This window comes from Oenanthe melanoleuca, chromosome Z (assembly GCF_029582105.1).
Source record: "Oenanthe melanoleuca isolate GR-GAL-2019-014 chromosome Z, OMel1.0, whole genome shotgun sequence".
Lineage (NCBI taxonomy): Eukaryota > Metazoa > Chordata > Aves > Passeriformes > Muscicapidae > Oenanthe > Oenanthe melanoleuca.
The window spans coordinates 56,175,583-56,202,789 of NC_079362.1; the positions used below are offsets into that span (position 1 = coordinate 56,175,583).

The 27,207-nt window shown below is 36.2% G+C and overlaps 1 protein-coding gene across 1 annotated transcript in view; it reads right to left on the reverse strand.

Annotated features, from left to right (window-relative positions):
- Window positions 1–3,581: 3,581 nt before the first annotated feature.
- The window catches only part of CWC27 (CWC27 spliceosome associated cyclophilin), a 94,005-nt gene continuing 70,379 nt past the window's right edge, over window positions 3,582–27,207 (reverse strand). Inside the window, exons 12-14 of the mRNA XM_056513480.1 lie at window positions 23,176–23,285; window positions 20,527–20,630; window positions 3,582–3,994 (exon numbers count right to left, since the gene is read on the reverse strand). Coding sequence (XP_056369455.1) covers window positions 3,832–3,994; window positions 20,527–20,630; window positions 23,176–23,285 — 377 coding nt within the window. The 3' untranslated portion in view covers window positions 3,582–3,831. The remainder of the gene's footprint in view (window positions 3,995–20,526; window positions 20,631–23,175; window positions 23,286–27,207) is intronic.

Below are 27,207 nucleotides of genomic sequence, written 5' to 3' on the forward strand. Positions count from 1 at the left end.
GGGTAGGAATGTGCTATCAAGGGATGACCAGATTCATTCAAAAACTTTTCAGTTTACATTCTCTATGCTGTACGTATGTCATCAGGAACTTTATAAATATAGCCACTATATGATCAGCTCATTCTTCATTACAGTGAAAGATGTAAGCAAACACCTACATCTTTTACTGACAATACACAGGTAAGAAGTCCCCATATCTTCCAACAGCCCAAATATGTCATCATTTAAGTAATGACAGATGCATATGTCCCTGCCAGAATGAGGCAGAGTCTGGAGCTATCCTTTCTGTCTGAAGCTGGTTTTTATGTTGCCAAAACATAATTGTGTCTTTTGCAAACTTGATGTCCTCTAGACGAAAGCAGACAGCATTGCTGTGTAGTTATTTTAACCATTATAGTTCAGACACTATTCTGCTGGGAAAAGGAGACAGTATGGGAAAAACCTCTTCCCAAACCTGTTCAGGCTGGAAGCCAGCAGCTCAGGGAAAGCTACGTAATGTGGCATTGCAGACTACACCCCTAGCAGCCTAGGCATAGTGGCTATTTGACAGAAATAAACCAGGCTCTGTTGTACTTCAGGGCTTTTTTAGCTCCAAAGTAAAAAGGGAACATTGTACTCGCTATTGGCATCACTGACAGCATTTGAGGGAAGCCTTCAAGCTCTTCTCGAGGATCTTGCTAATACCAGATGTGGCCTAGGAAGGACCTTATCTACTCAAAATCCAGCTGGTTTGGAAATGAAAATGTTGACTTTACCAGCATAATGGTATCTGCAAGGATGAAAAGCTTTTCCCTCACCCCTTCTTTCCCTCTTACAAAATGAACGGCTCCAATTATGCTTATAATAAAAGAAAGACAGGGGTAACTGGAGGGAACATGTCACACAACATTTGTCAACACTGCCCCACTGTGTTGGTAGCAAAGCTGATGTATTGAATTTGAAAGTTAGCTGCCACTAAATATTGGTAGGCCTTTGGTAGATCTAATTTTGAGTTAGATTTTAAACACTGCAATTTTAAACACTGACTTATCTACAGAAATTATTACATATCAGCATTGTGGTTTGCATCTTCAAGCTGTGCAATCTGTGCTCATAATCAGCATTTTTAGGAAGTAGAGCTTCACAAGCAACTGTTAAGACACTGCTTTTGTATTGGTAGTGCATAGACAAATGTTCCTAGCTCTATGTTACAACTATGTACAGATTATGCTCATGTTTATTCCAACAGGTGGGGGGTGGTGGCCATAAGGGTGGAACATGGGAGATGCTTAATAAAGATTTAAGAAAATATAATCAGTCAAAAATCTCATTACCATAGAACAAATTCTTTCTTCAGCCACAAAACCAACTGTTTCTTCAGCTTTCAGCCACTAACCTAGCTCAGTATGACTGTTTCACAGAGAGGGAGACACTTGCCCACAGTGTATTCCCCACTCAATTTTCAGTAGTGACAAATAAAAGGTGTAACTCTGAGCACACACATTGCACAGTCTATAAAGAACACTGCAATGTTATACCACTTAACACTTCAACTAATTACAGCAATGGCAGATGATGACTGAAATAGGTTTGAGTTAAAATGATTCTGCTAGCCTGACAGTATGGGAAACAGGCAGGATTGTTATTGGCAGATTGGGAGTTACCTGTGACACTGCAAACTACTTGTTTCAGACAAGTGCCATCATTACGATTTCCTTCTGTGAGGTTCTTACTCTTTGGTGTTGACTTTACCTGAGAACATACTTTGGACAATAAGCTTTTCTTAACTTTGGTCCAAACATCTCCTAAATGAAATACAGAACTACTTTTGCTTCAGTGAAATGAATAAAATTTAGACAACTTAGCCCATTTCTAAGTGACTACCAACTGACTAGCTGTTCATGGCACGCTTACCAAGAAAATGTCAACATAGTTACTCTCATTCTTGTCAGGCTACCACTCCTGTGTATGCAAGGTCCAGATTTTTCAAACCTCTTCCAACTGAACAGAGTCCTAATCCCCAAGTTGAGTTTCCTCTTTGGGCTTCTCTAGTGCTTAGAACTGGGAATCATCTAACACAGCTTACTCAGAGCTGTTGCAAGTAGTTGGCAAAAATATTCAGCTTAGAAGAGAGCTAGTCAACTTATCCATTCATTGACTCGTGCATCCTACTTTAGCTTTAAGAAAAATATGTAATTTGAACATTTTTTAATTCCGGAGCAGTAACTGCCCTGGAATTGATGCTCAAGGCTCTTTTCAGATCTAGCCCTCACTTTTCCCCATGTTCACGACTGACCTTTTCATCCCTCCCATCTCCACCAGAATGGGGGTTTGATATGCTCATTTTTTGTAATGACTGATTTAAAATTTTCTTCACAAACAAAGCAATGAACAGAGGTAACAGCATGTGACATCAAATGTTCTCCACTTTGCCAGCAGCAGCCCAACAGAAATGACTTAATGATTTAAAAGCTTTGATTCACTAGTTTGTGAATGGCAATGTTAAGGAATGTAACCCCTCTTAACTTCTTTACACCATGGCACAGCATAATTCACTCAGTCTAAGAGGAGGATAATGACAGCTTTATACAGGATCTCACTTCACACCTCCAAGTTTTCTCCTTATCTCAAAGGTTGCACTGTGCATTAAAGCAATAGTCTGTATTAATCTAACCTCTGGCATTTGGGCCATATTAACCCACCAATGCAGGTTTATGTATCTCACACCTCAAACCCTATCAAGAAATTTGGCAGTGGCAGCTTGATAAGGACACCATACCTTACTGGACTTGTTCTAAAAACAACATCAGCAAAAACACTGCTCTGGTGGCACTTTCTAATGACCTTGTTCACTCTTCTCTTCTAACTATTGGCCATTTGGGTAGCTCATGTTCCTTGCCAGCAGAACTGCTGTAAAGAAGCAATGAAAATTCCTGTTTATCTGTAAAAATATTAACACGCAGGGTTGTAAAATATGAGGAAAACCTATAAACTGGAAGCTTGAGCTGTTTAATTTTAGATGATAGAATACTTGTTAAAAGCATTATGTTTTTTTTCTTTTGTTTCTGTACTGGACTGATTAACAAACCAATCTTTATTAAGTGCTACTTTACAGTGAAAATTCACCAAGGAGATCTTTCTGGTATTGCAACACATGGTTAAAACAACCATTACAGCATGTTCAGATTATCTTTTTTTATTCATGTGGTATGGATAGTGAACACAGCTAAAATGTATTACCCTAGCTTCCCAAGATGGGATCTGTACTGGAATGTGTATTTCAAAAGAAGGAGACAATAAGCCAGATTCTCAGATTAAACTTAGCTAGTTTCAAGAAAGCTGTAACCATTCTAAAAAGTACTTCATCATCTTAATTCTGCATCAGAGTGGTTCAGGCAGGCAAAATTTACATGTCTTTTAAAGAACAATGAAAATAATTAAAATTGTACTTCCATAAAATCTGAAATCCTGCAGATGGGGTTTCCATCTTCTAACCTAACCCTCACTTAGACAAATTCTCATTCATTATGTTGAAAATTTTTGAATACCGTATTTTGATTAAACAAAGATTTTGACTACTGTAATTAAAGCACAGACAAAAGTCAAGTCAGCTGTTTTATTAAATACATAATTCTAAAAATCTTTAGAGAGGTTGGATAACAAATGCACTGAGAGCACTTGACCACAAAACTTAAGAAACAAATGACAGCCCTGCTTCAAAACTGCACAACAGGTTCTTGAGAGATTCCTTTTCACACTTGTCCAGTGGTATTTTTAGGATCAGCTTACAAAAGAGCCAGTGCTTTATTGCAGTCACTTTCCAAAGCAGCTCTGGCTAACTTTACACTCCTTTTATCTCCTTTCCTTTTTTTCTCTCATTATCTTCTTGCTTTCTTCTCTTCTCCTCTTAGTTACAGGATTCCGTGGATCATAGATCTCAAAAGTGTCTTCATCCTGCATGCTTGCATCTTTCACCTTTCTGCTTCTGTCTTCAAATTGAAGGACATGTGACATCCTACAAAAAAACAAAAAAAAACAACAACTCCAACTCAGTGAAAGAATAGAAGCTACAATATCTAATTAAGATATGCATGGCAAGATTTCTAATCTATTTCTGGGCATAGCTAAAAAGAACTGACCTAGGGTTTTTTTCTTGGTGTTTGTTTCTTTTTAAAGACCCTTATGCTATAAGGTGATCATTCTGTAAAGACTCTTTTTGAAAAATACAGCTAAATACAGATAGAGTTTTCTCTGGATTTTATTTCACATACTAAGCTCTCTTTTCTTGTTTATTTCTATTCAGCATATCTTCCAAAATGTATGGCAAGTTTTTCCCAGGAACAGGGAATGATTCTCAAGTTTTCCTATTAGTCATTTTAGACACCTTTCACCAGGGTGGAGGGTTTTACAAAAGTGGGGAAGAGTTTACATGGAAAATGCTTGAAGTAGGTACACAGATGATCAAAAGAGGAATACTTCATGTTCTCCATATTCATGCTCCACATTACTTGGTTCAGATCGTGCTTTTTAATTCTCAGAATACCAGACTAAACAAATGCCTTGTCCAATTCAATGTTTTTCCTACAGTTCATTAGAAATTCCCCCCCCACCCATTAGATATTTCCTAATTTCAGCAAATTTTCAGTAATCTGAAAACATCACTGTTACATAGCAGAGAAGTGGTGCATGTGAACCTCAGGAGGTTCAACAAGGCCAAATACTAGATTTTACACCCGAGCCACTGCTGATATCAACACATGCTGGAAGAAGAAGAGATTGAAGCAGCTCTGCCCAGAGGAACTTATGGGTGCTGGTGGGTAAGAGGCTGGACATGACCCAGCCATGGGCACTGCCAGCCCAGAGATCCAGAGCAGAGTGGGCAGCAGGGCCAGGGAGGGGATTCTGCCCCTCTGCTCTGCTGAGACCCCACCTGCAGTGCTGCACCCAGCTCTGGGGTCCCAGCACAGGAACAACATGGACCTGCTGGAGGGAGGCCAGAAGAGGCCACCAAGGTGATCAGAGGGATGGAGCACCTCTCCTGTGAGAACAGGCTGAGGGTTGGGACTGTTCAGCCTGGAGAAGAGAAGGCTCTCAGGAGATCTTATTGCAGACTTTCAGTACACAACAGAACTTACTAAGACAGATGGTGACAGATCCTTTAGCAGGGCCTATTGTTACAGGACAAAAGGTAAAGGTTTTAGACCAAAAGAGCACAGATTCAGATGAGGTAAGAAAGACATTTTTTAAGACAAGGGTGGTGAAACACTTGAACAAGCTGCCCAGAGATGTGGTAAATTACTTTTTCAGGGCAAACTCATATATCTAGGCAAAACCCACACTTTACTTTTGAATTTTGACTTCATCTTTGACTTCAATGGGACAACTTAAGAACTATACTGATCTGAATCTAAGTATATCAATCTTTATAGCATGTCTTTGTCAACATTCTTTCTGACAGAAAATCCAGGAAAAAATGAGTAAATTTCTAAAGGAAAGGTTTGTGGCCAATGAAATACTGTTTTATTGGTCTCTTGCAACATGTAAGACATTTTGAACTAAACAGTTTTCAAAGAGCTTTAGTGCAAATCTCCATACATAAAGAAAGGGAGGGAGAACCAGCTGAGTTACTGCAGATTACAGTATAGTACTATTAAATAAACCAGAAAAAAATCAAATATATAGACCATACATGACCTGCTTGAATGCTTTAGAAAATTCCTAAAAAAAAAAAATCGAGACTTTTCATCACAACTGATTCTTGACATATGTGTTTCATAAATACTTAAAGAGTTGTTTCCAGTGTAAAAAACTTAGGTAGTTTATAACCCTGTCCACACTACTAACACCCAAACTTTTTTTTTTCAGTCATCTCTACAATTCAGAATAACATAATGTACCATTGGAGTGACTCATGGTTGCATATTTGTAGTTTAATTATAAAAACATTGTCTCACAGTGGAGGGACTGAAGTAATTTATTTTAGCTAACATGCTTTCTGCATTTGTCATATTCTTCTCAACTTATTAAAGATGAGTACACATATCAAATCCCTCTGTCCTAGTCTGAATAAAATACAGGCCTAAGAGATGGAGTCATTCCTTGGTGCATGGTTTTAAAGGGTGTTACAGGAGTGTAAGTAGAAGTGTAGTCACACTTAGTCCTTTCAGCAGCTCAGGTTTTCCAAGAATACTACAGCACAGGACATAACCTGCAGGATACAACTAATAGGAATTAAAATTAAATACATCTCTAATCCTTGGGGCAGGCCATAGAGTGCCCCAAGCAGTTTGCAAATTAGATGCAGTAGATTCAGACTAAGCAATATTTACTTCTCCCCAAGAGCTGAAAGAAGTCATAGTCTCTGACTCTTATTCATAACTTTCCACTAAGACATTCCCAGCTGTGATTAAAAATAAGTCAATATTAAGAAACTTTTTGATATTCCCAGAATCAATTTTAGATGCAGCATCTTAGAGGTAAAGCAAAATAAACACAGACTGCAGTGGAGATTTTAAGAAATATTTTCCTTCTGTGAAGCTTATTTTAGTAAGTCACACATCTTCCCAGGTAGATCTGTTCTGCATCTATATGAATGCTGAATCACAGTGAATACTGCTTTTCAAAAGCAATTAAATTTTTTAAAAGAACATAGGAAACATTTAATAATTATTTCTGTATTAAACATTTTAATTTAAACTAATCTTACTCAGGTTCCTCCAACTGAAGTTTGCATTTGCATAGTTTTCCAAGTGCAGAGTTAGGATATAGTTCCACAAATACAAGTTTCATAAGACTGTTTCCTTGTTCAATTTATAGCTCTCAGTAAGGAGCTGGCTGCCCAGTCATGTTTCTGCAGTACTGTGCTGAAAGCAGTAACTTCATCTCTGTATCTCTGGCCTTCAGGAACTCACTAACTTGTGCTTATCACTGATTGTTGACAGCTCATTTTATATAAGAGAGACATTCAATTTGAAGTCCACTTCAAATTTTAAAGGATGAGAGGTAGTCAGTTCTAGCAAGCAAAACTCAAAAGAAAACAAAACCTCAGTTTTGCAAGTTAGTTTTTTTGCTAAAAAAATTGTAAATTAAAATAGTTTGCCAAAACTGATGACTCTGGGTTTGAAGTACCTAATCATGCAAGTCGTTGTCTTTCCTTAATAGAAGACATAATCACAAAATTATTTTCTTAACAGAAATGAATGAGCAATCTTTGCATGGATTTATTACTGACAAGGTTGATTTTTACCCTGACCAGACGAAAGCATCCTACAGGTTGACCATGGTCCTATCCCATGTAATAGGGGAGATGCTCCCCTGCTTTTATTTCCTTTCGTGTTTAACTAAAGAATACTCTACTGTATTCCAAAATTGGAGTATCTTGAAACATTAGACTGAAATACATGAATTAATTTAAGGAAGTTTCAGAGACAGCACAGGATTTCAAAAGTACATGGATACTCTTATGGCCTGGTGATATTCTCAGGTCAGCAAACAGTTCAGGCTCTTTTGAACTACGCTAGTGAGACGGTATTGTAAGAAAAGATATGATATACTGTAATCCCTCTGCTTTTGAGATGTGTGAGCCATGCACTGTATCTAAACCATAAGCCAGCTGCTGACAAGTGGTAGTCATGTTAAGTGTAGCATAAAGAGAAGCCCTGTAGTCCAACAGTTTCAGCCTTTCCAGAAACCCCTTTGGAGAAACTGAAGTGGCAATCAGAGAACTGAGCACTTTTGAATCTTTCAAGAGTAAGGAAGCATTATGCTTTTGCTCGACTGATGAAGTGGAAACCTCCAAGTACACTCACGCATCAGTGATTCTTTATACTAACTGAAATGAAAGTGCAAAGTTGTATAGCCTAAGAACATGCTTATTTTTCAAACTGATATAGCTGTTGTCTGCTACCACCTGCCTGCTTGTCCCCTTCAACTTCACTTGCACAGCTGGCCCTACAGAGCAAACCTCCTGGTGCCTGAAGTGAAACCTGGGACATTATCTTGCACTCAATTACATCAGCATTTTAAACAGGAAATCATCAACAAGTGTGAGCAAAAGGTACATCCTGCCAACTCTGTTTTAAGGGTAGCAGCTTCTGGCAGAGTAGCAGTAAATTCTTAAGCAGTTTTAGACAGGTGCCTGCACTTTGGAGGTGCCTGCATAAAACACTGCAACTGGTGCCATACTCCTTTTTTTTTTCTTGCACTAAATGCATTCAAAATAAATAAAGCAACTAAATCATGTTGCTACAACTTGTTGAGTATCATAACTATGGCTGTGTTTTATGATAGTTATTGGTTCTTTCCATGCTTAAAATGAATGCAGAAGGAGTAAGTATCTGTGTTAAGAAATTCAGTGCTGCCTCTTTCTAAAAAAATGCATCCCATATTTAAAACAAAAACAGTCATAGGTCCTCAAACACTACTGCTTTCTGTAAATTATAGATTACTTGATGCTAATTTTCCTTCAAATACAGTAAATCTTGAAGTGTAAGCAGGAAACATTCTAGCACTTTCCTTCCATCATCTTCAAGATACCTACACAATGGACAGGAAAGTAACTCAAGTGAACAGATGAGAAAAAAGACGAGAATCCACAGATCAAAGCAAAGGAGATCTCTCTCCCAAAGAAAAAAAAATTAGGCTACTCTGGAAGAATGAACTCATGGGCACTCTCTCCACTCCCAGTAGAGTAGTGGGTGGCACAGGAAGAGGAGAGACATTTGAGAAACACTGAGAAACAGTTAAGAGACTACAAAAAAGAAAAACTGAGGAAAGGAAAGACTAAAAAAATACAAGAATGAGAAACAAAAACAGAGAGAAACTTATTAAAATGTAAATCAAGTGAAGAAAATTGTCAAATGACAATTAAAAAGAAGCATAAATTTTGAATCAAGGCAAGAGAATAAGAGTACAAACAAGGCAAAAAGAACATCAAGGCTATAAAACAAAGGGAATATTGAAGGAGGAAATACATTACTAACATCTAGTCTTTTTCCAGCATTTTTTTTTTTAATTGAGATGCTACAAGCAAAATAAGCCTCTTGGATCAAGCTGCTGTCATTATTCTTATTCCTTGCATAAATGTGTCCAAGAGCTTTACAAATAATTTCGTAAACACAATGAGGCAGGAGAGAGGAAGTATGTTTGTGTCTTTAATGAAATCTGCTATTCACTAGCACTAAGTGCTCTGTGTAATACAACTCTTGTAAGCAATTTCATAGCTTCTGTTTGCCCTGTCTCACCATTCAGATTTGTGCTCCTTCTTCTGTAAAATAACCCATCATCCCTCTTTTCATGCAAAGGAGTCTTGTAATCCAAGTTTCTCTCCCTTACAGATCATTAAAAGAAAAACAATCTTTTACCAAGTACTTGAAGTAGATTTTAATTCTTACAGCAATGAGGGTTGATATCCTAAGTACCATGATAGACTCATCTCAAAGATGGATTCATCTCTCTAATTATCACTGCTTCACACAGCTACTTCTGTCTAAAAAGAGATGTTTCTGAAAACAATTTCCTTGAGTATTGTTTGTCTCATTAACTCATACTACTGGAGCTGTGCTAACTTACCTACAAAAGCCTGTACCCCTCTGTAGCACTTAAATACCTCTGTAGGTATTTAAACCTTACACCGTATCACACATTTCCACCACACTTAGTTTGCCAAACCAGGTATGATTTCACTTTAGCTACCTTTATAATCAGAGAACCATAGAAACACTGAAGTTAGGAAGGACCTTTTGGATCAACAAATTTGACTGTTGATCCAGCACTGGCAAGCCCACTGAACTATGTCCTGAAGTGCCACTTCTACATGCCTGGAGACTCAGCCTGTTCCTATGCCTGACAACTTTTGTGGTGAAGAAAATTTTCCCCAATATCCAATCTAAACCTCCCCTGGCATAATTTAAGGCTGCATGCTCTTGTCCTATCACTTGGTAATTGGGAAAAGAGACTGGCTCACACAATACTTTCTAGTAATAATTTCTGGTGTTACGTTTCTGCTGTGATTGTTACCACTAAGATACTTCACTCTTTCTTTTTTTCACTACTTGTTTTCATCACTCCACATTCCTTGTTTCTCTTTCCACATCTCCCTTCCTAATGATGGGATATCTTGTTCCTTTTTTTAATGCTTTTATAACACTCTGTATATTTTATGTTTATTGACTTGGCATTTTAAAAGAAAAATAAAGTGTGCTATTCAGAGCTAGCAAAATTCAAATAATTAGTTTTTCCATAAATATTTTAAATGTTAAAAAAATGCTTAAAAAGAAGTGAGAAAATGGTTATAAATACAGCTATGCACCATATTGCAGTCCACTTCAAACATTTAAGTATTCACATCAAATACTTACTACTTCAATAATAATATTCAAAACCAATATTGTTTCAATCCATGCTAATGATTATGATACAGATTTTACACAAAAAATTAAATTTTACTATTGTTATAAACACTGCACCCCCTGCAATCTTCTGAGGTTAACTGCAAGACCCAAAAGAGTCTATTAGCATACAATATTTCATCTTTCAACTGTTTGTGCTGGTTTTGGAAGAGGAAGAGTTAATTTTCTTCACAGTGGCTGATGTGGGGCTGTGCTTTGGATTTATGCTGAACATAAGGTCAATAATACTGTGATGTTTTTGTTTGTTTTGTGTTTGTTTTGTTTTTGTTATTGCTGGGCAAGGCTCACACGGAGCCAAGGTGTTTTCTGCTTCTCATACTGCCAGGCTGGTGAGGAGACTGGGGCTGCTTGGGAGGCTGGGAGCAGACACAGCCAAGACAGGTGACCCCAGCTGACCAAAGGGATATTCCAGACCTTGTGACATCAAGCTCAATATACAAAGTGGGGGAAGAAGGAGGAAATGGAGATGTTTGGAATGATGATGTTTGTCTTCCCAAGCTACTGACATGTAGGATGGGGCCTGATCTCCTGGAGATGGCTGAACACCTGCTTGCCCATGGAAAGTGGGGAATTAATTCCTTGTGTCACTCTTCTTGTGTGTGGGGCTTTTGCTCCCCCTGATAAATTGCGTGTATCTCAACCCTTGAGTTTTTCAGGTTTTACCCTCCTGATTCTCTCTCGGACCCTGCTGGTGGGGCAGTGAGCGAGCAGCTGTGTGGGACTTGGCTGATGGCTGGGTTAAACCACAACAACAATGGAGGTATTACTGCTGCTCTTGCACAAAACAAAAAATGTCCCCAGTGTTAAACGAGTAAAACTGATGAAACATTATACAAACTCAGCCTGTACACTCCTGTTAACTAGTCCTCTGAATTTGTATATATATAATATATATATTTGTATATTATAGTTACTGGAGGACTAAAAATTGGCTTAATCTCTTCAAAAAAACCAGAAGGTTCTGGGTTCTTTACAGACCAAGGAATTAATTGTTTATATTTTCCTTTTTTGTTGGCCTACAGCATAAAATGATGAGAACAGAAATTTCTAAAAATAATACTTTCTGAGATAGTTTATTTGAATGTAATATGCTTAGTTTCACCACAAAATAATCACTGCCAAAATTATAAAAAGAAAACGAGTAGTTTCACTAAACATGGGACCTCCAGCTTAAAAAGAACCCCAAAGACACCAGTTTTTGCAAAATTAACAACAAAGTAACCTAATCTTGGTGAAGGTTAATATAGTATTGTATCCTTGGATAGTTCAAGATACTAAAAATCTTTTTCTCTTGAAAGAACATTTAATTGTACGTTACCTTCTAACACTAGGGGAAATCACCTTAACCATGAAAAAGCTCACCTTATTCAGTGATAATCTGTGGCAAAATATGATGAGTTCTGATAGTATCAAGAGAACTATGTAAAACTATGATGACTCACGTTTTCAAGCAATAAATGTTTTTCTATATAAAATTCAGTTATCCTATCTTGATATTGCTTCTGTTATATAGCAATTAATAGATATAGCATATTTACACCACAGCCTTGACCTCATCACAAAAATGTTAAGTAGTTTGATGCAAGAAGATGGGTGCTTTAAATAGACATCTACTCCTGGTAGACTAAATCAGTATGGAAGACTAAAATGCCAATTCCAGATGTTGTTCCAGACAGCACACCAGTACAGAAAAACTCTACATAGCATTTACTACAAGGACATGGGAGCCACCATACCAGAATAGACCAGTGATCCATCCAGTCTAGCATCCTGTCTCTGGCAACAGCTTGTACAACGTCTGATACTCTGAAGTCAGCTAGCAAATCACCTCCCCAAGTTAACACAAGCAGTCAGGCATTAACACAGGCATTATTGTATCACCACAGCACAGAATTGAAATGAAAATAGAGTATTTCTAGCACAAAAATACTCAGATTTTCAAAACACTCAGATTTCCCTGGGCACCCTCCCTGTTCTTTTGCCCCTCCCTCTCTCATTCTGAATATATCCAAAACCTTACTTCTTAAATATGTCATTCAATGAGATGAAGTTGGGGTGCTTGAAAAGGTGTGTAAATATGCAGGAAATTGAAGCCAGGCTAATAAAGATTAGGAAGATTATTTCTTCATTCTTTGCTACATTTTCTGGCAATAAAAAAAGTCAGATTTCCAGATAGTATATCTAACACTAGATATCCCTTGACTGAAGCATGGATCATCTCTGAATTTAAGTCATAGTAGTCAAAGCTCAGATGCCTAGTTCAAATAAGCTCAGATATAGAAGAATTACCAAAAAATAAACAAGCAAAAAGCCTCACTTGAAACACTCTGAGTTTCTCAGACATGCTGAACAACTAGAGGCAGTCACTATACAACATCAGCAGAAGACGATTTGTTAATATGAATTACTGACTGAAGGAGTGGGGTAGGGGTTGGTATTTACAGATCAAGCAAGGTCTGACCATATTCTAGCAGTACAGGGGTGAAGGTGGAGACAAAACTGGAGAAAAAAGGAGAAAGATTTACAGCAGAAGGCTTTTTTTCTTTCTCCCTTAAAAGGTTAGTGGCAGTACTAAAACCCAAACAAATGCTTATTTTTTTGCCAAACAGAAAAGAAACCTCTAGTTCCAATGTGTTTCTAATACAGACCTCTGGCATTCATTTATCCTTTGTAACAATCAAGTAAGTATTTTGTCAACTTTTAAAAAATGTAGTTGAGTAAATCAATGGCCTTAGCAGGAGAGACCTAATATAGAGCCAGTTTTTCCAGACTAGTGAAGGAACGCTGGCTCAAGTCTGGATGGGAGGAGGGGAGCAAACATGGCTTTAATCCATCTTTGTGCCTCACTGGCATAAATTACAGCAGCACTTTTTCTGTCATTCCCCAAGCTAGCATCAGCATTTAAAACAGACTGCAGTTTAGTTTTCAGGGGTTTACTGTGTTTGTCACAGTTAAGCTTCTGCAACTGAAGCTGCAAGGACTGATGCTGATCTTGAGGAAGCCATATTTCATAACCCTAAATATGAGGTTTCATAGGAAAGAAAAATCTGCATTTTATAAAATGTATATAAAACAAGGTTTAAAAAATAAATATAACCAATATTTTTAGGAGTCTATCCTGAAGAACATCATCCTACAAATTTCCATAGTATATGCTGCAATAAATAAGAAATCCTGGAAATAAAATGGAATACATTATCAAATGTTAATTACTAACTAGATTAAATACTAATAGTGTGCATTGTGATTTAGTTCTTAACAGAAATTAAATACTATAATATAAAAACAGTCTGGCTAACTTCAACATTTACCTGATCCTGAAATTGCTATTTCAATTAAAAAAGACCCAAGCCCAAAGCAATTCTAGCCTATACTCTACAACAGACATTGAAAAGTGATGCTGTTTTAAGACCCAAATCTGTCTCTGTTACAAAATCTTTTACTGTGAGAACACAAGGTAAGTAAAATATTGTGTGCTTACACTCCTAATTGTGCCACATTTTTCATGAAACCAATCATAAATATTCTAAAAGACTTCCTTGTATTATGAATAAAAGCATTTCTAAAGATAGAGGACATAACTATTGATGCTGGATAGAGAATACCTTCATTCAATATACAGATTTATTTTTTGTTTGTTCTGGAGTAAAATAAAACTATCTACAAATTGGGTAAAAAGTCGCAATTATTGTCCTGGCAAAAAGAGCTTAACATTAGCACCCAATGTTCCCACAATATTTAAGTGATCTCAGTGACAGTTTTCCAAAATTCAGAATTGGGAACAGATTACAGTATCTGATTTATATAAACTAGGCTGCACTTTAAATGGTTAGCACTGAACTTCCACGAGATTTTTGCCCATGGGACCAATAAATTAATAAAAATAGATCTACTACTTTCAATATCTGCTAAAATCAGGTGATCTGATTTTAGCATTTTTTCATCTGATATGATGTAAAGCATCACTGTTGAAATCAAAGTATTTTAGGACCAAGAAAAATTTTTAAGAGCTTTCTAAGACATATGAGATTTTAAACAGTGCATTAAAGTAAGCATGTAATTAAATTCATTGAATTGGTTTTAATCCTCATTATCCTACATGAGGTTTTTTTACAAATAATTTAGAGGACAATAGCTTCAACACTAGTAATTACACAACATGGACATGAAACTATCCATTAAGCAAGACACGAAATACCCTTCTGTTTAAAATAGAAGACCTTTACTGTCACACAGCTTCCAACAACTTTTTGTGCAAATTAGAAGGTATTTCCAGGTATTGACTTTTTCACTTTGATTTTAGAAAGTCTGTTTTTCCTACACCTCAAATTAACCAACGCTTAGAATAGTTTAGACTCAACACAGGAAAGTAACCAGAAGAACTTCAGACTAAAAAACCATGTGAAAAACTACCACCTCATTCCAAATTCCCATTTTAATCATTCTTTCTTGTCCCACAGTATATCAGAAAGCTAAATGGATTTGTTATTTCAAATAAAAAGAAAGACTAAGTTTCAGAGTCTAGACATACTTCCAAAAAAACTTACGTGACTTATTTACATTTGTCACTTAGTTACAGCTGTGACAGCACTCCACAGGGAAGGAAAAAGCTGATCTCTTTTAGAGATTAAGAAGCTTTATGTTTCACGTGACACCTTACATTCCACCCAGGAAACTCTGCAGTGGTTCAATTATGAAGCACCAGCATCACGTGCTATTAATTAAATGAACTGTGTAGCATGCTGGCAGTCTCAGTCAAATTCTGAAAGGCTGCAGAGTGCATTACTGAGCGCAGATAAAGGCCAGTGATGAGATCTGAATCCTGAAGAAGAAATCCTAAACTTCTGGCCAGGTGCAGAATGAAGGAAAAATTACTGGGCTTCACTGTAACACAAACTCTAAAATCAACCAGGGGTCTACTTGGAGCCCTGAGTTGTGAATTGGTAAGATTAGTAACAGACCAAATCCTTCTGCTGAGGATGATACAGATTTTGGCTGACTCCCTGGTGGCAGTAATTTTAATGCAATTCAAGTAATCATGTTCATTTGTTAAGGAACAACCTTCACATGTTAATATTTCAATTTCTACACTGAATATTGAAGGTTCAACAGGATGTTGCCCACTCCCCTAGGCAACATGTTCTAGTGCCTCTACCCTCTGAATAAAAAATTTCTTCATAGCATCTAATTTCAATCTCTCCTCTTTTAATTTAAAATCATCATTCCTCATCCTGTCCCTATCCGCCCAAGTAAAAAGTCATTCTCCCTATTTCTTTTAATCACCCTTTAATTACTGAAATATCTACCACAATAAGGTTTCTCCAGAGGCTTCTCTTCCCTAACCTGAACAACCCCAGCTCTCTCAGCCTTTTCTTTCAGAAGAGATATTCCAGGCCACAATCACTTTTGTGTTCCTTCTCTTTGACCAGCTCAAAAAAGTCCCTGTCCTTCCTGTGCTGGGACCCCAGAGCTGTGTGCAGCACTGCAGGTGGGGTCTCAGCAGAGCAGAGCAGAGGGGCAGAATCCCCTCCCTGCCCTGCTGCCCACTCTGCTCTGGATGCACCCAGCACACATTTGGCTCTCTGGGCTGGCAGTGCCCATGGCTGGGGCATGTCCAGCCTCTCACCCACCAGCACCCCCAAGTCCTTCTGGGCAGGGCTGCTCTCAGTCTGTGCTCTTGTGTGGGATTGCCCTGGCCCAGATGCATCACCCTGGCCTTGTTGCACTTTATGAAGTTCACATGAACCCGCTTCTCAAGTTTGTCTTGGTGCCCCTGGATGGCATCCCATCTTTCTGTAGTGTCACCTGACTGCTCAGCTCTCTGTCCCTGCAAATGCTCTGATGGTCACTCGGTCCCACTGCCTCTGTCACTAATAAAGACTCTGAAGAGTATCAGTCCCAGGAAGTGAACAAACGGGCATGTTTTTTCAATCAATCAAAAAAATAACCCATCATGATTTCCTAACTTATGTGTCTTTCATGTCTTATAAAGTTCTATAAACCTGACTGGTTTTGTGTGTATGTATTGTATTTTAGTGGTATGGCGTGACAATCAAAAACTGTCATACCACTTGATATACTTCAGTATGCTAATAAATCTTGCATTTGCAGGAAGCCTCCACTTGATTTAAAAGATTAGAGAGAGAAGAGTGTAAGTCCAGAATTTTGGTTAAGGACATGACATGTATTCTTACAGGAGGAGAATCTGCTCCTTTCACACAAACCAGTATTCCATATAGGAAAGTGTAGGTATATTTCTTACATTGCACAAGCATGTATGGTTCCTCAAAATTCAGCTGGAGAGCTCTGTTTTAAGGAGTAGACAGCCATAGTTTAATGTCAAAGTGAAAAGTTTAATGTGGTAATGGTTGGTTAGTTCATTTCCACTTATGACTATACTGGAGAAGAATATAATCACAGAACATATGTACAATATGAAGTTTTGGATATTTATTGGAATATTTAAAATTAATGTGATTTTGACAAACTGGAGTAGCAGTATGAAAAATAGGATACAATTTTAAAAGTGCAATGGCTAAATTCTAGTAGGAGTGATCATCAGTATGGGTACAGGACAGAATTAAGTTAGGCAACCATCCAATGGCAAAGGATCGGAAACCAGGCATGAAAAAACTAGCAACAAAAAAAGTAATTTTTCTATTCAACACAGAAAAAGACTTAGCTGAGTGCTGTATCTACTCTCAGACTTCACATTTTGAAAGAAGCACTTGGAACTCTCAGAATTACTTGATCGAAGGGTGTTTTACAGTACTAAGTATCACTCTTATCCTATTTGAAGAGGAATATTTTGCACAGATTAACTGAAACAATTTTTGACTGTACTTGATTGCATCAGAATTTTTTTGTCCTATTGCTGGATTCTCTCTATGAAAAGTATTTTGTCATGTTCACAGGATCTGCATCATTAGTTCCATTATACGCAGTTGCTGTAACACCTTCTGGAATGAAATCTGTGTTTGTTGCAACAATTTGTCATTATCATCAGAACCCTGAAGTGTCACTACTACCTGAATGGGTATCACATTCATACAACTATATGAGTCACAGTAAGTCCTAAACAAAATGAGTAGCAGGAGTGTTCTGAAAAAGTGTAGCCTGTGCAGTATTTTCTCTTTCAAATTTAGCCTATCGAATAATCCAAGTGGCAAGTATCAAGAAGACAAACTATTCCAGCTGGGTCTTCTGTTGTGACATATTTGGTTTTCATAATATTAGTCTCTAAGCAAATGACACCTCACTGCCACTGTCACTCACCTCACATACATTTTTAGGAAAATTCTTCTTGGTGAAGATTTTAAGCCAAGAATGTAACTGAGTTCTGCCAGATAATTTCTACCTACCTCTGCAGCACTCTATACAACCTTTAGAAAAGAGAAAAATCTAGTAATACATCTGAGTCCTTCTTATTTGGATTGTAAGCAAATAAAAAGCAACTAATGATACTATAGTACTAGGAATTAACAAATAATTAAGAGGAAAGCACAATAACTAGTTCTCAACATGAAACCACAAGGAAAATAATGCCTGGAAGAACTCAGATCAAGAATGTCTTTCTAAGGTACCCAGATGCTGTAAAATTATGTCCACTTACTTAATGTCAGACATCTTTATTCTTTGACTCCTTCTTTGAGCAGATACCATGTTTATTATGATATTTTGGAATTCCCTAAGGGAAATTGATTTTGATTGCTGCAGACAAATATAGATAATCATTATCACAGAGCAGTAGAGGTTGCAATAAGAAGTCTCAGAAAGATTCTGATATCCCACATTAAAACTTAGTCTTATGCATTTCTCTTCAGCACTCCTCACAACATTTCCTCAGATGCGTTCTTAGACAGTAAAATCTGGTAATAATTATCAAACACTATACACAGTGTTTACAATAGAGTCATATTTCTTCATTTTTTATTGCATAAAAAGTAGAATGCTGCTGAAAAGTGCCCAAACGTCTGCTCTGCACCATGCCAATACAGCAGCTCAGCCAAATATGCAGAGAGAAGTTTGCCAAACAAAAGAAAACATAACAAATTGGTAATGGTTTCTATCTTGACAGAGAATGAAAATTATACCTCAATGTGTGGCCACTCATGGACGCATAAAAATGTCTTAGAGGCAATCATTTTACCTCAGATAACACACTCTGACAGTAGAGCAAAGCATACTGGCAGGCTTTCCCTTCCCATAAAAACAGCAATCATGACCTACAAAATGGCCTGGAGGAATCATGTTGTTTGTGTTGCATATTGTATATGCATATGCCATACATTAATTGTATTCCATAAGAATGCAACAAAATAAAATTACTCTCTTTTGAGAAGTAGATTTAAATTAAGAAAGAAAAAATAATTTGAAAATGTAAAGTCACTATAGTTATCTCAAATATTCCTACAAAACAAAGGTACTAAAAAAATAAACACTTAATCCAAAATATGCAATTTAACTTTATGAGTGCTTCACACAATAATATCCTTCAGAAGATTTCAGTGCTTTGTTAATGTTGTTTATAGCCAATTTGTGTAACATACATTTTACAATTTATCTGGCCTCGAAATAAATTATTTGAAAACAGATTGTCTCATCTGTCGTGAAGTTAACATGAACAGTTACTGAGCTGCAAAATTAATATGATATTAATTATTAGTGTATTATATAGTTTTATATTATTGTAAGTATTTTTTTGTGCAATTCTGAATGTAATACTTTTTTCTGAACAAAAAATACAACTTCTTGTTATGAAATTACAGCACTTCATTCAGCAGGAATTACAGTGGATAGCACTACTGACAATTATCAGTAGTTACTCAGAAAGAAATAGGAAATATATGTTTGAACTCTATAAAAGTATTCAAAAGACTGGTCTTATTACTGTGACAAGAAAATATTTGACATGAAGATCGAGTTCATAAAAAGTTCATAAAAAGGCAAGATAAGGGAATCTTACAATGGACATGGGAGGTTTAGACCAGATATTTGAAAGCATTTCATTACCACAAGGGTGGTTGAACACTGGACCAAGCTTCCTAGAGAGGAGATCAATGCCCCCAACCTGTCAGTGTTCAAGAGGCATTTGGACAGTGCCCTTAACAACATGCTATAGCTTTTGGACAGCCCTGAAGCTGTCAGGCAGTTGGATTGGATGATTGTGGAAGGCCCTTCCAACTGAAATAGTTGCTTTATAATTCTTGGAGGACTTAGAAGCACTTTGGTAGCAGAGAAGGATCTCAAAATATCAGTGAATATATCCAGTGAATACATCCAAAGATCTAGAAATATATATATAGTATGTTATCTCTCATCTTCAAAGAGTCTGATGTAGAAAAAGACATAATGAAGGAAGAAAACACTGTCTGAAGAAGCAACAAAATAATTTTAAGTCATCTGAGATACAGAAATACTGTTTAAAACATTTGCCACAAACTTTGTTCAAGTTTCTATTTTACTAGTAATTTTTCTGTAGCTCCAATGGCTTATGCACACAACTATGAAAAAAACAGTAGAGACAACCTATTTTGTTAGACCAGCTGTAGTGTTTGCCTTATAAATGGAGATGACATATCCTTACAAAACTTTTTTGCTAGGATTTGTTTTCTTTTTTTCAAGGTATTTTATGCATTTTTGCATTATGCATCCTTTTATGAGCATTTAACAGCACGCAGCCTAGAGCTTCAAGCTCACACTTCAAATAATTTTGATTTTTATCCCCTTGATTACCTAAGGTGGATAGTTTGCATGAAAGATGAATATGAGACAACACAGTACACACTGATTCCTTGACTGGGAGGCATTGAAGCAGTAACTTCTGCAGTGCTTTATCAACTTCAGTAATATTCCCTGCCTTGAGGTCACGCTACACTTCAGATGAGTCAGTCTTATGTTCATCCTATCCATCATCTAAAAATACTTACCACCCCCAACACACAGTTTTAGAAGAATTTGCAACTACAGAACACTAAGTATCATCTACTCTCATGCCTTATTTTTTTTTTTTAGCTGAAGAAGCTGCCTGCACATTTGGTTTTTTCTGCTACTCAAATTTATGCTTACAAGTGAGATTATGTTAGTACAACAGGATTTCTATTGGTAAACACAGAAATCCAAACAAAAAAAAACTCACCATCCCTCGTCATTATCTACATCAGGTTCGGAAAGCTCATTTTCAGGAGTTTCTTCAATTGCCTGGGTTAACTTGCTTTTGAATCGGTCCAACAATGCCAGTGTCTGAAATGAACACATTGTTTTAGAGAAGTTGTATATTTCTACACACTAACAGGAATATACAACATTTTAAAAAATTATTATTTTGAGAAAAAGTACAATGAGAGTGATCTTTCACATGAATTTGGAAGAAACACTTCAGTGAGGCAAGTGAGAGAGCAAGAGGTGATGGTGGGCATGAGAGCGGGACTACATGGAGAGCACCCATGGAGTGAGTGGGCAGGCAGTGCTGAGGCAACAAGAGCAAGCAGGGAGGGGCCTGTCAGGTGTGAAAAAGCACTTCTCTCACATCTAGTGGAATAAAAATGCATATTTAAGGAACAAATATCTGCAGCTACTTATAGAATAAAACAGTGGATTAAATAACACTGCAGACAATGAATCTTACTTTTTAGACCTGCTACTGTTCTCGTTTAAAATAATCCACTGTATAAATTGCAAACCATTCAAGCCTTGAAGATCCTTCTTGACACCTGAAGATCCTACCATAGTTCTTTCTGATCATCCCAACTGAAATGGGAGTTTGATTGTATAAAAGTTGCTTGCCTGAGCCTTGTGATGGTAGAGAGGGGTGCTCTTCAAAAAAAGCCATATGAATAATTTGTGCAGCCCACAGCTTTTTTTTTTGCTGATATTTGAGACATTCCTGAAAACGAAAGCATCAGGGAGTAAGTGCCTAACTGAATTTATGTGGCAGGCTACATTTGATTTGTAGGTGATAGGTTGGCAACCTATGCTGTAAAACACCTCTGTATGGCTGTGTAGTTTTGTTTGGTCAAGTTTTTCAAATTTAAAAGAATAAAAACTAAACAAGAATAGAAAACAGAAATAGGAAATACCAGAAGTGTTCACTGGAATCAAATTTCCTTCTGGGAGCAATCCTAACTTGAGGAGCTTCCTGGCTTTTGAATTCTTTCAAAAACATATTTTAGCACTGCCAAGGGCAGATTTTGGAGGACTTTTTTTGCATTTGCTTTCTTTATTTTCTGTCTAATCTTCTGTTTAAGATGAGAGTGAGGAAAGTTTTGAGGCTATTTGGGCCTGGAAATCATTCTAGTTCTATAGCTTTTCATACTATTGCAAACAAACACTTGCAACACCTGAGACAGCAAATCTTTGCCTAGGTCACCACAAGGAAACAAACTGACCCATTTAATATGAAACTGTGAAAAAAAGCCACATTCCTTGTGTCTTGTCTAATTTTCTCTGGTGACAGCATTCCTGTGAATAGACCCGATGACAGAAATAATTCTGAAATATCATAGTAGGCATTTTTGCAGTGAGTCACTAGATGCTATACTGTACCTCGGATAACTTTATATTTGACTCTTGTAAAATAGGAGGGCTTGGACTTCCATTATCTAATATTTTAGGGAAACACACCTTTTCTCATACTTCTTTAACTATTGCACTGAGGACAGAAAATGGTATTGTACTGTAGGATCAGTTACAAGGGGTGTGAGACTAGAAGAGAATCCCCACAAGTGAAATGGATTACAAAGAACTTGATTAATTATTGTTGAATAGTTGCCAGCAGGGTTACATAAATAAAAATTAAGATCTACAATAATATATATCCCTATCATCTCATCTTGTTTTCCAGTGATATCCAGGACAGGGCTGATATAAATTCATTAGACATGTTTTAAGTCCCTTGATCCACACTGCCAACAGAGCTTTAGTACTCTTTGATTCAAAGATAATGGGATTTTGAATGTACAAAGTTTCCATAAACTTCTTAGTTTAGGACTAAATCAGCTTGCTGCACATATAAATGTTTGCCAAATGCTGCTTTGAAGATACTAAGCCTCAAGTTTCCAATCTCTTCTAGATTCAGCAAGTGAACAGGAACATCTTCGTAGCTGAAATGACATGCACTTACAAACCAATGTGTTTGATGTACAGCACAGATTTTAGTTGATGGTGTTTCCACTTCACAGGCAGTTTCATATATTTAACATTTCAGACTTTCCTATTTTAGAAAAAGCAAATCCTATTGAAAAGTAAATCTTTGCTCACATTTGCCTACTAAAGTCTACATAGATCCTAAACATTTTGAATAATAATTTTCATTGTATTTACTTTTTATAGTACTTATAAAGCTATTGCTTTCATTTCACAACAACAAAGATATTGATGAATTTAATATTTTTAAACTGTAATGTAAAATGTTAAAAACCTCAGCTAAAACAAATGCCAAATATGTAAACTTTTGTTCCAGCGCTGTCTTATGGAGAGGAAAGCAAAAGGTGAAGAAATGCAAACCCTCACAAATGTAATCAAGGACACCTCTTCATGACCAGCATTTCCTTTCAGATGATTTTAGTAACTAAACTGGGAGCCCTTTCAAACACCCATTGAAAATTCACTTACCTGCCTACCTGGGTAATCAAAATATTTATTTTTATGAATAATATCTTTATTTTAATGGAAAATGAAATAACAGATTTTAAAACTTTGCTTTCATACAAATGAAGAGATAAACATATTCAAAAATGAACATAATTCCTTTTCTGGATTTTTATTGCCCAGGCTATCAAACTATTACCTGATCTTCACGGGAAACTCCTTTCTTTGGCTGCTGCTTTCGCTTGTCTTCATATTTTCTCTTCTCCTGAAGGTATTCTTCAACAACACTGTTTGGAGCAGGTTCCTCCTCTGAATAAGGAAACATATTTGGTTAAACAAATTTAGTTTGGTTTCATGATTTAGTGTCTTTTTGGAGATAAAATACCAAGCAAAACACTCCCATAAAACATTTCAGTTGTACTGCTTTCTCAGCAGTAGAATGATTTGCTACTTGCTGAAATGAAAAACACAACGCTGTACTGGGCAGAGAATGAGTCAAAAGATTTTTGTTTCAATTATATTTTACTATGGAGCCAGGGAAAGCAGGATAACAGAAATAAAACCTCTGATGAAAACTGTTGAAATTCCTTTAACCAGATGACCTTCATTTCTGAAGATCTTTCTTGTAGCAGTTGAAATGTTATGTGTATTAGTATTCTTTGACCATTTGTTAAAAAGTAGATTAATACAATTTATAGAAAAATGCACAGTTTTCCTCTTTTGTAGGCTGAAGTAGCCACAAATCAAGTCCTTCATTTTGCAATTGGGAAAAAAACCAGTAGCATTCAAATTGTAAACAGAGTACATCTTGTCAATCAGGAAAAAAGTCTTTTTTATATAACAAAGTGATATATGGATGAGTCAAGAGCTCCTCTTCTTTGTCTTTTTTTTAGCAGCATCTTCACCGTAGAGTATTCACATTCCGATTAAATTATTTATGAATAAATAATCCATTAATAATTTAATGGGACAAAAACTGGTCAACAGCATACTTTCACATTATTTACTTTTTTTTTTAATAGCATTAAGACATTGATTTAGTATACTTTAAATTTATGTACACATATTTACACAATTGTTATTCCTGGTAACAAACAGAAGAATAAACCCCCTGGATGTCCATTGCAAATGACGAACAGAAAACATTTTTGGAGAAAACAGTTTCAAGAAATTTCAGGATATATTGCCTAGTGAACTGCAAATCTAAACAAATTTTTTGCTACCAGGTTTTTTAGATTACTGCTGACAGCTATACAGAAAAAGCTCCTGATTCCAAACTAAATTTCCCTCTAAAGTTTTCCATGAAGCTTATAAGCACAGCACTTTGTAATAAAAGGAAATAAATTTGTAATGTTATATCTACATATAAAATATTTGTTTACATATTTCTACAAATAAAATTTATAATTTCCTTTTTATCTTAGTTTCTACATTGCATTTAAACCCTTTCTACATTGTATTTAAAGGGTACCAGGGAAAATAATCAAACATATTTAACACCATTCAGAGCTGGATTTTTTTTTGCTGTTTTTCATTTGATATTTTGGATATAATCATAAACAGAGTATGACAGGTACCAGCAAGATAAAGACAGAAAAACTCATCCTCCAGAAGGACCAAGATAGATAAATTCATCCACACACACATTTAGGGATGAATAAACAGCTGCATGAATGAAATAAAATCTGCCATAAAATCTCACACAGCATAAAATCAGATGAACTGTGGAGAACAGAAGTTCACGAGAAAGCCACCACACATAATGACAAAGCCCAGTATTTCCCCCTATTACATCAATCTCTTCTACTAATTAAAAATCCCATTTTTAATTCAAGACCAACACCTTGTCAAAATAATGCATTAAGTTTTTGCATAGATGCATGTATCCAAAAAAAACGACACAACATCTTCTTTACTGACATTTAGCCCCAAAATAAATAGTCTGAAGTGCAAAACCATCCTCTTCCTTATAAAAAACAACTTTTCCAAATGTTACCAAAAGCTGACATTTACCTAAATGAGTGCTTTGAAGGGAATTGCATTTACCCTATGATCAATATAATTGCCCACCTATGACAAGGAGAAGAATTGAGAAGAGTATTCTTCAACATATATGAAAATGTCATTCACAAACTGGCCACAAACCTGGAATCCACCCTATGACATACATATGCTGAATTTAAAGATGTGTTCCTTAGTCATATTGGTGTTTTGACTAAAATTTAGTTTAATGTAGGGCAGCTCAAATACAGTCCTCATACAAAACGGGTAAAATTCCCCTAAAGTTGGGTGTTTGTGTATTTTTATCACACTCCTATGTGTGCCACTTACTGTTAATACCAATAATTTAAATTTCAATTAAAGCCTGCTTTTGAGATTACTGTTTCTTGGGTGTTTGCCTGCCAGAGGTTTTCTAATCCTCAACTTCATGCTCTCTGCCTCCTAGGAAAGACTTTTAATAACTCAGACAAAAGATAATCAGATCCACTTGAACAAACTTCAGAGTTAGTCAACCGAAAGAGCTGTGCCCTTGTATGCACCATATTTTTGCATCTTTCATGAAAAAGACTTTAAAACATGCTTGTATTTCTTAATGAAATCTTACAACCTATCACACAACATTTAAAGCAAGCAGCAAAACAGAAAGGATTTTCAAGAGCCCCTAAGCCAATGGATTATTAACATTTTAAAATTTGAGAAACTCCAATGATTACAAAACCACAGAGTACTTTTTAATATAAATTATATATTCAGTTTTTGGTAAGCAAGAATTATTTTTAAAAGTTACTTTGTGTCTGACTGGTAATTAAGCAAAGAAAAAAAGTCCAGAAGAGAGAGACTTGGTGGGAAGAAACCTTTTTAAATGTAAAAACAGCTTGCTGCCTACTATTTCCTATCTCCCAGTCTGCAATCCAGATTCCTTGCAAGTCTTTTATAGCTGAATTGAAAATAAGAGGAACAAGAGCACTATGTATGATGGACTTGACTTTCATATCAAGCTTGACAAATTTAGGTCCAGCTTGCTGATTCAGAAAAAGGAAAAGGATTGTGACTTGGGCATTAATCTTCTTAATCTAAGAGGATTTATTCAGACAAAACTTAATGAAAAATGACATGGATACACAGAAGTGAAATAACAATTACATTCAATTTCAGTATCACAAGATGAAGAAGATAATTTAAGCTACAGGAATCTTGCAGACCTGTTCCCTAGGAGGATCTCGCCACAAAGTGTAAATAGCATGAAGCAAAGGATTTCTTTTTAGTTTGAACAAACTGTTGTGCATATTCTGTCAGTAAGGAAGGTGAATGGGAAAAAAACAAAGCAAAACAAAACAATACAAACCAGATAACCTTCCTTATTGACAATGCATTTCATCCTACTTTTAAAAGAATTTATAAGTACATTACTATTTATGTAAGTTAGCTTGACTTACTACTAAGAAAATCTTCATTTTACTGTGGCAAAAAAATTTAAGTAATTTATTTTCTTTCAGACAGATTCTTCTATCCTGAAATTATGGCCAATGCATGCCAACATGATGGTGTAATCTAACCTAAAACTTTGGGTTTGGGACATGGTTTACAATGATAGTCTGAAACTAAAGAGAAAATTCTTATGTCTTTAAATCAGAAAGGAAGACACTGATTTAAAAAATATGTAAGACCTTATTTTGATCACACTTAAATATGGAACAGTTCAAATTATGTCAATTTTTAACTACAAAAAGGAGAAGTGTAACAAAGGAAAAACTTGATTCAAGGCCATTGAACTGAAATGAGTGGATGTTTTAGGGATAGATCAATTCCAAATATGAAGCAAAGTAGAAAAGAAAGCTTGATGTTTTTAAACTTAATTCCTAAAGCATCTAGTACATTTATCAACATAACAGATACTCAAGAAAAGATGTATCAGAAGAGCTCTCTTTTCAAAATTTATATGCAATTTTATCTTCCACTTAATGAAACCAAGAAATAGGAATTCTAATTCAGCTACCTGTGGTAGATCAGAACAGAATATCACTGCTTATGCTCACATTGATATTGCTCTTGAAGACTGGGCTCCATTTCTAGGACTGCAGATAGCATAACTTCGCCATAAAAAATCCACCAGTTGTGGCACAGATAAGGTACAATTTCACACAAATGCAGGTATCAGAGTATACATACAATTTTCCACAGTACAAACTTTCTTTAACAAACTTTGTAGTAATTGCAGCTCTTGTAAACA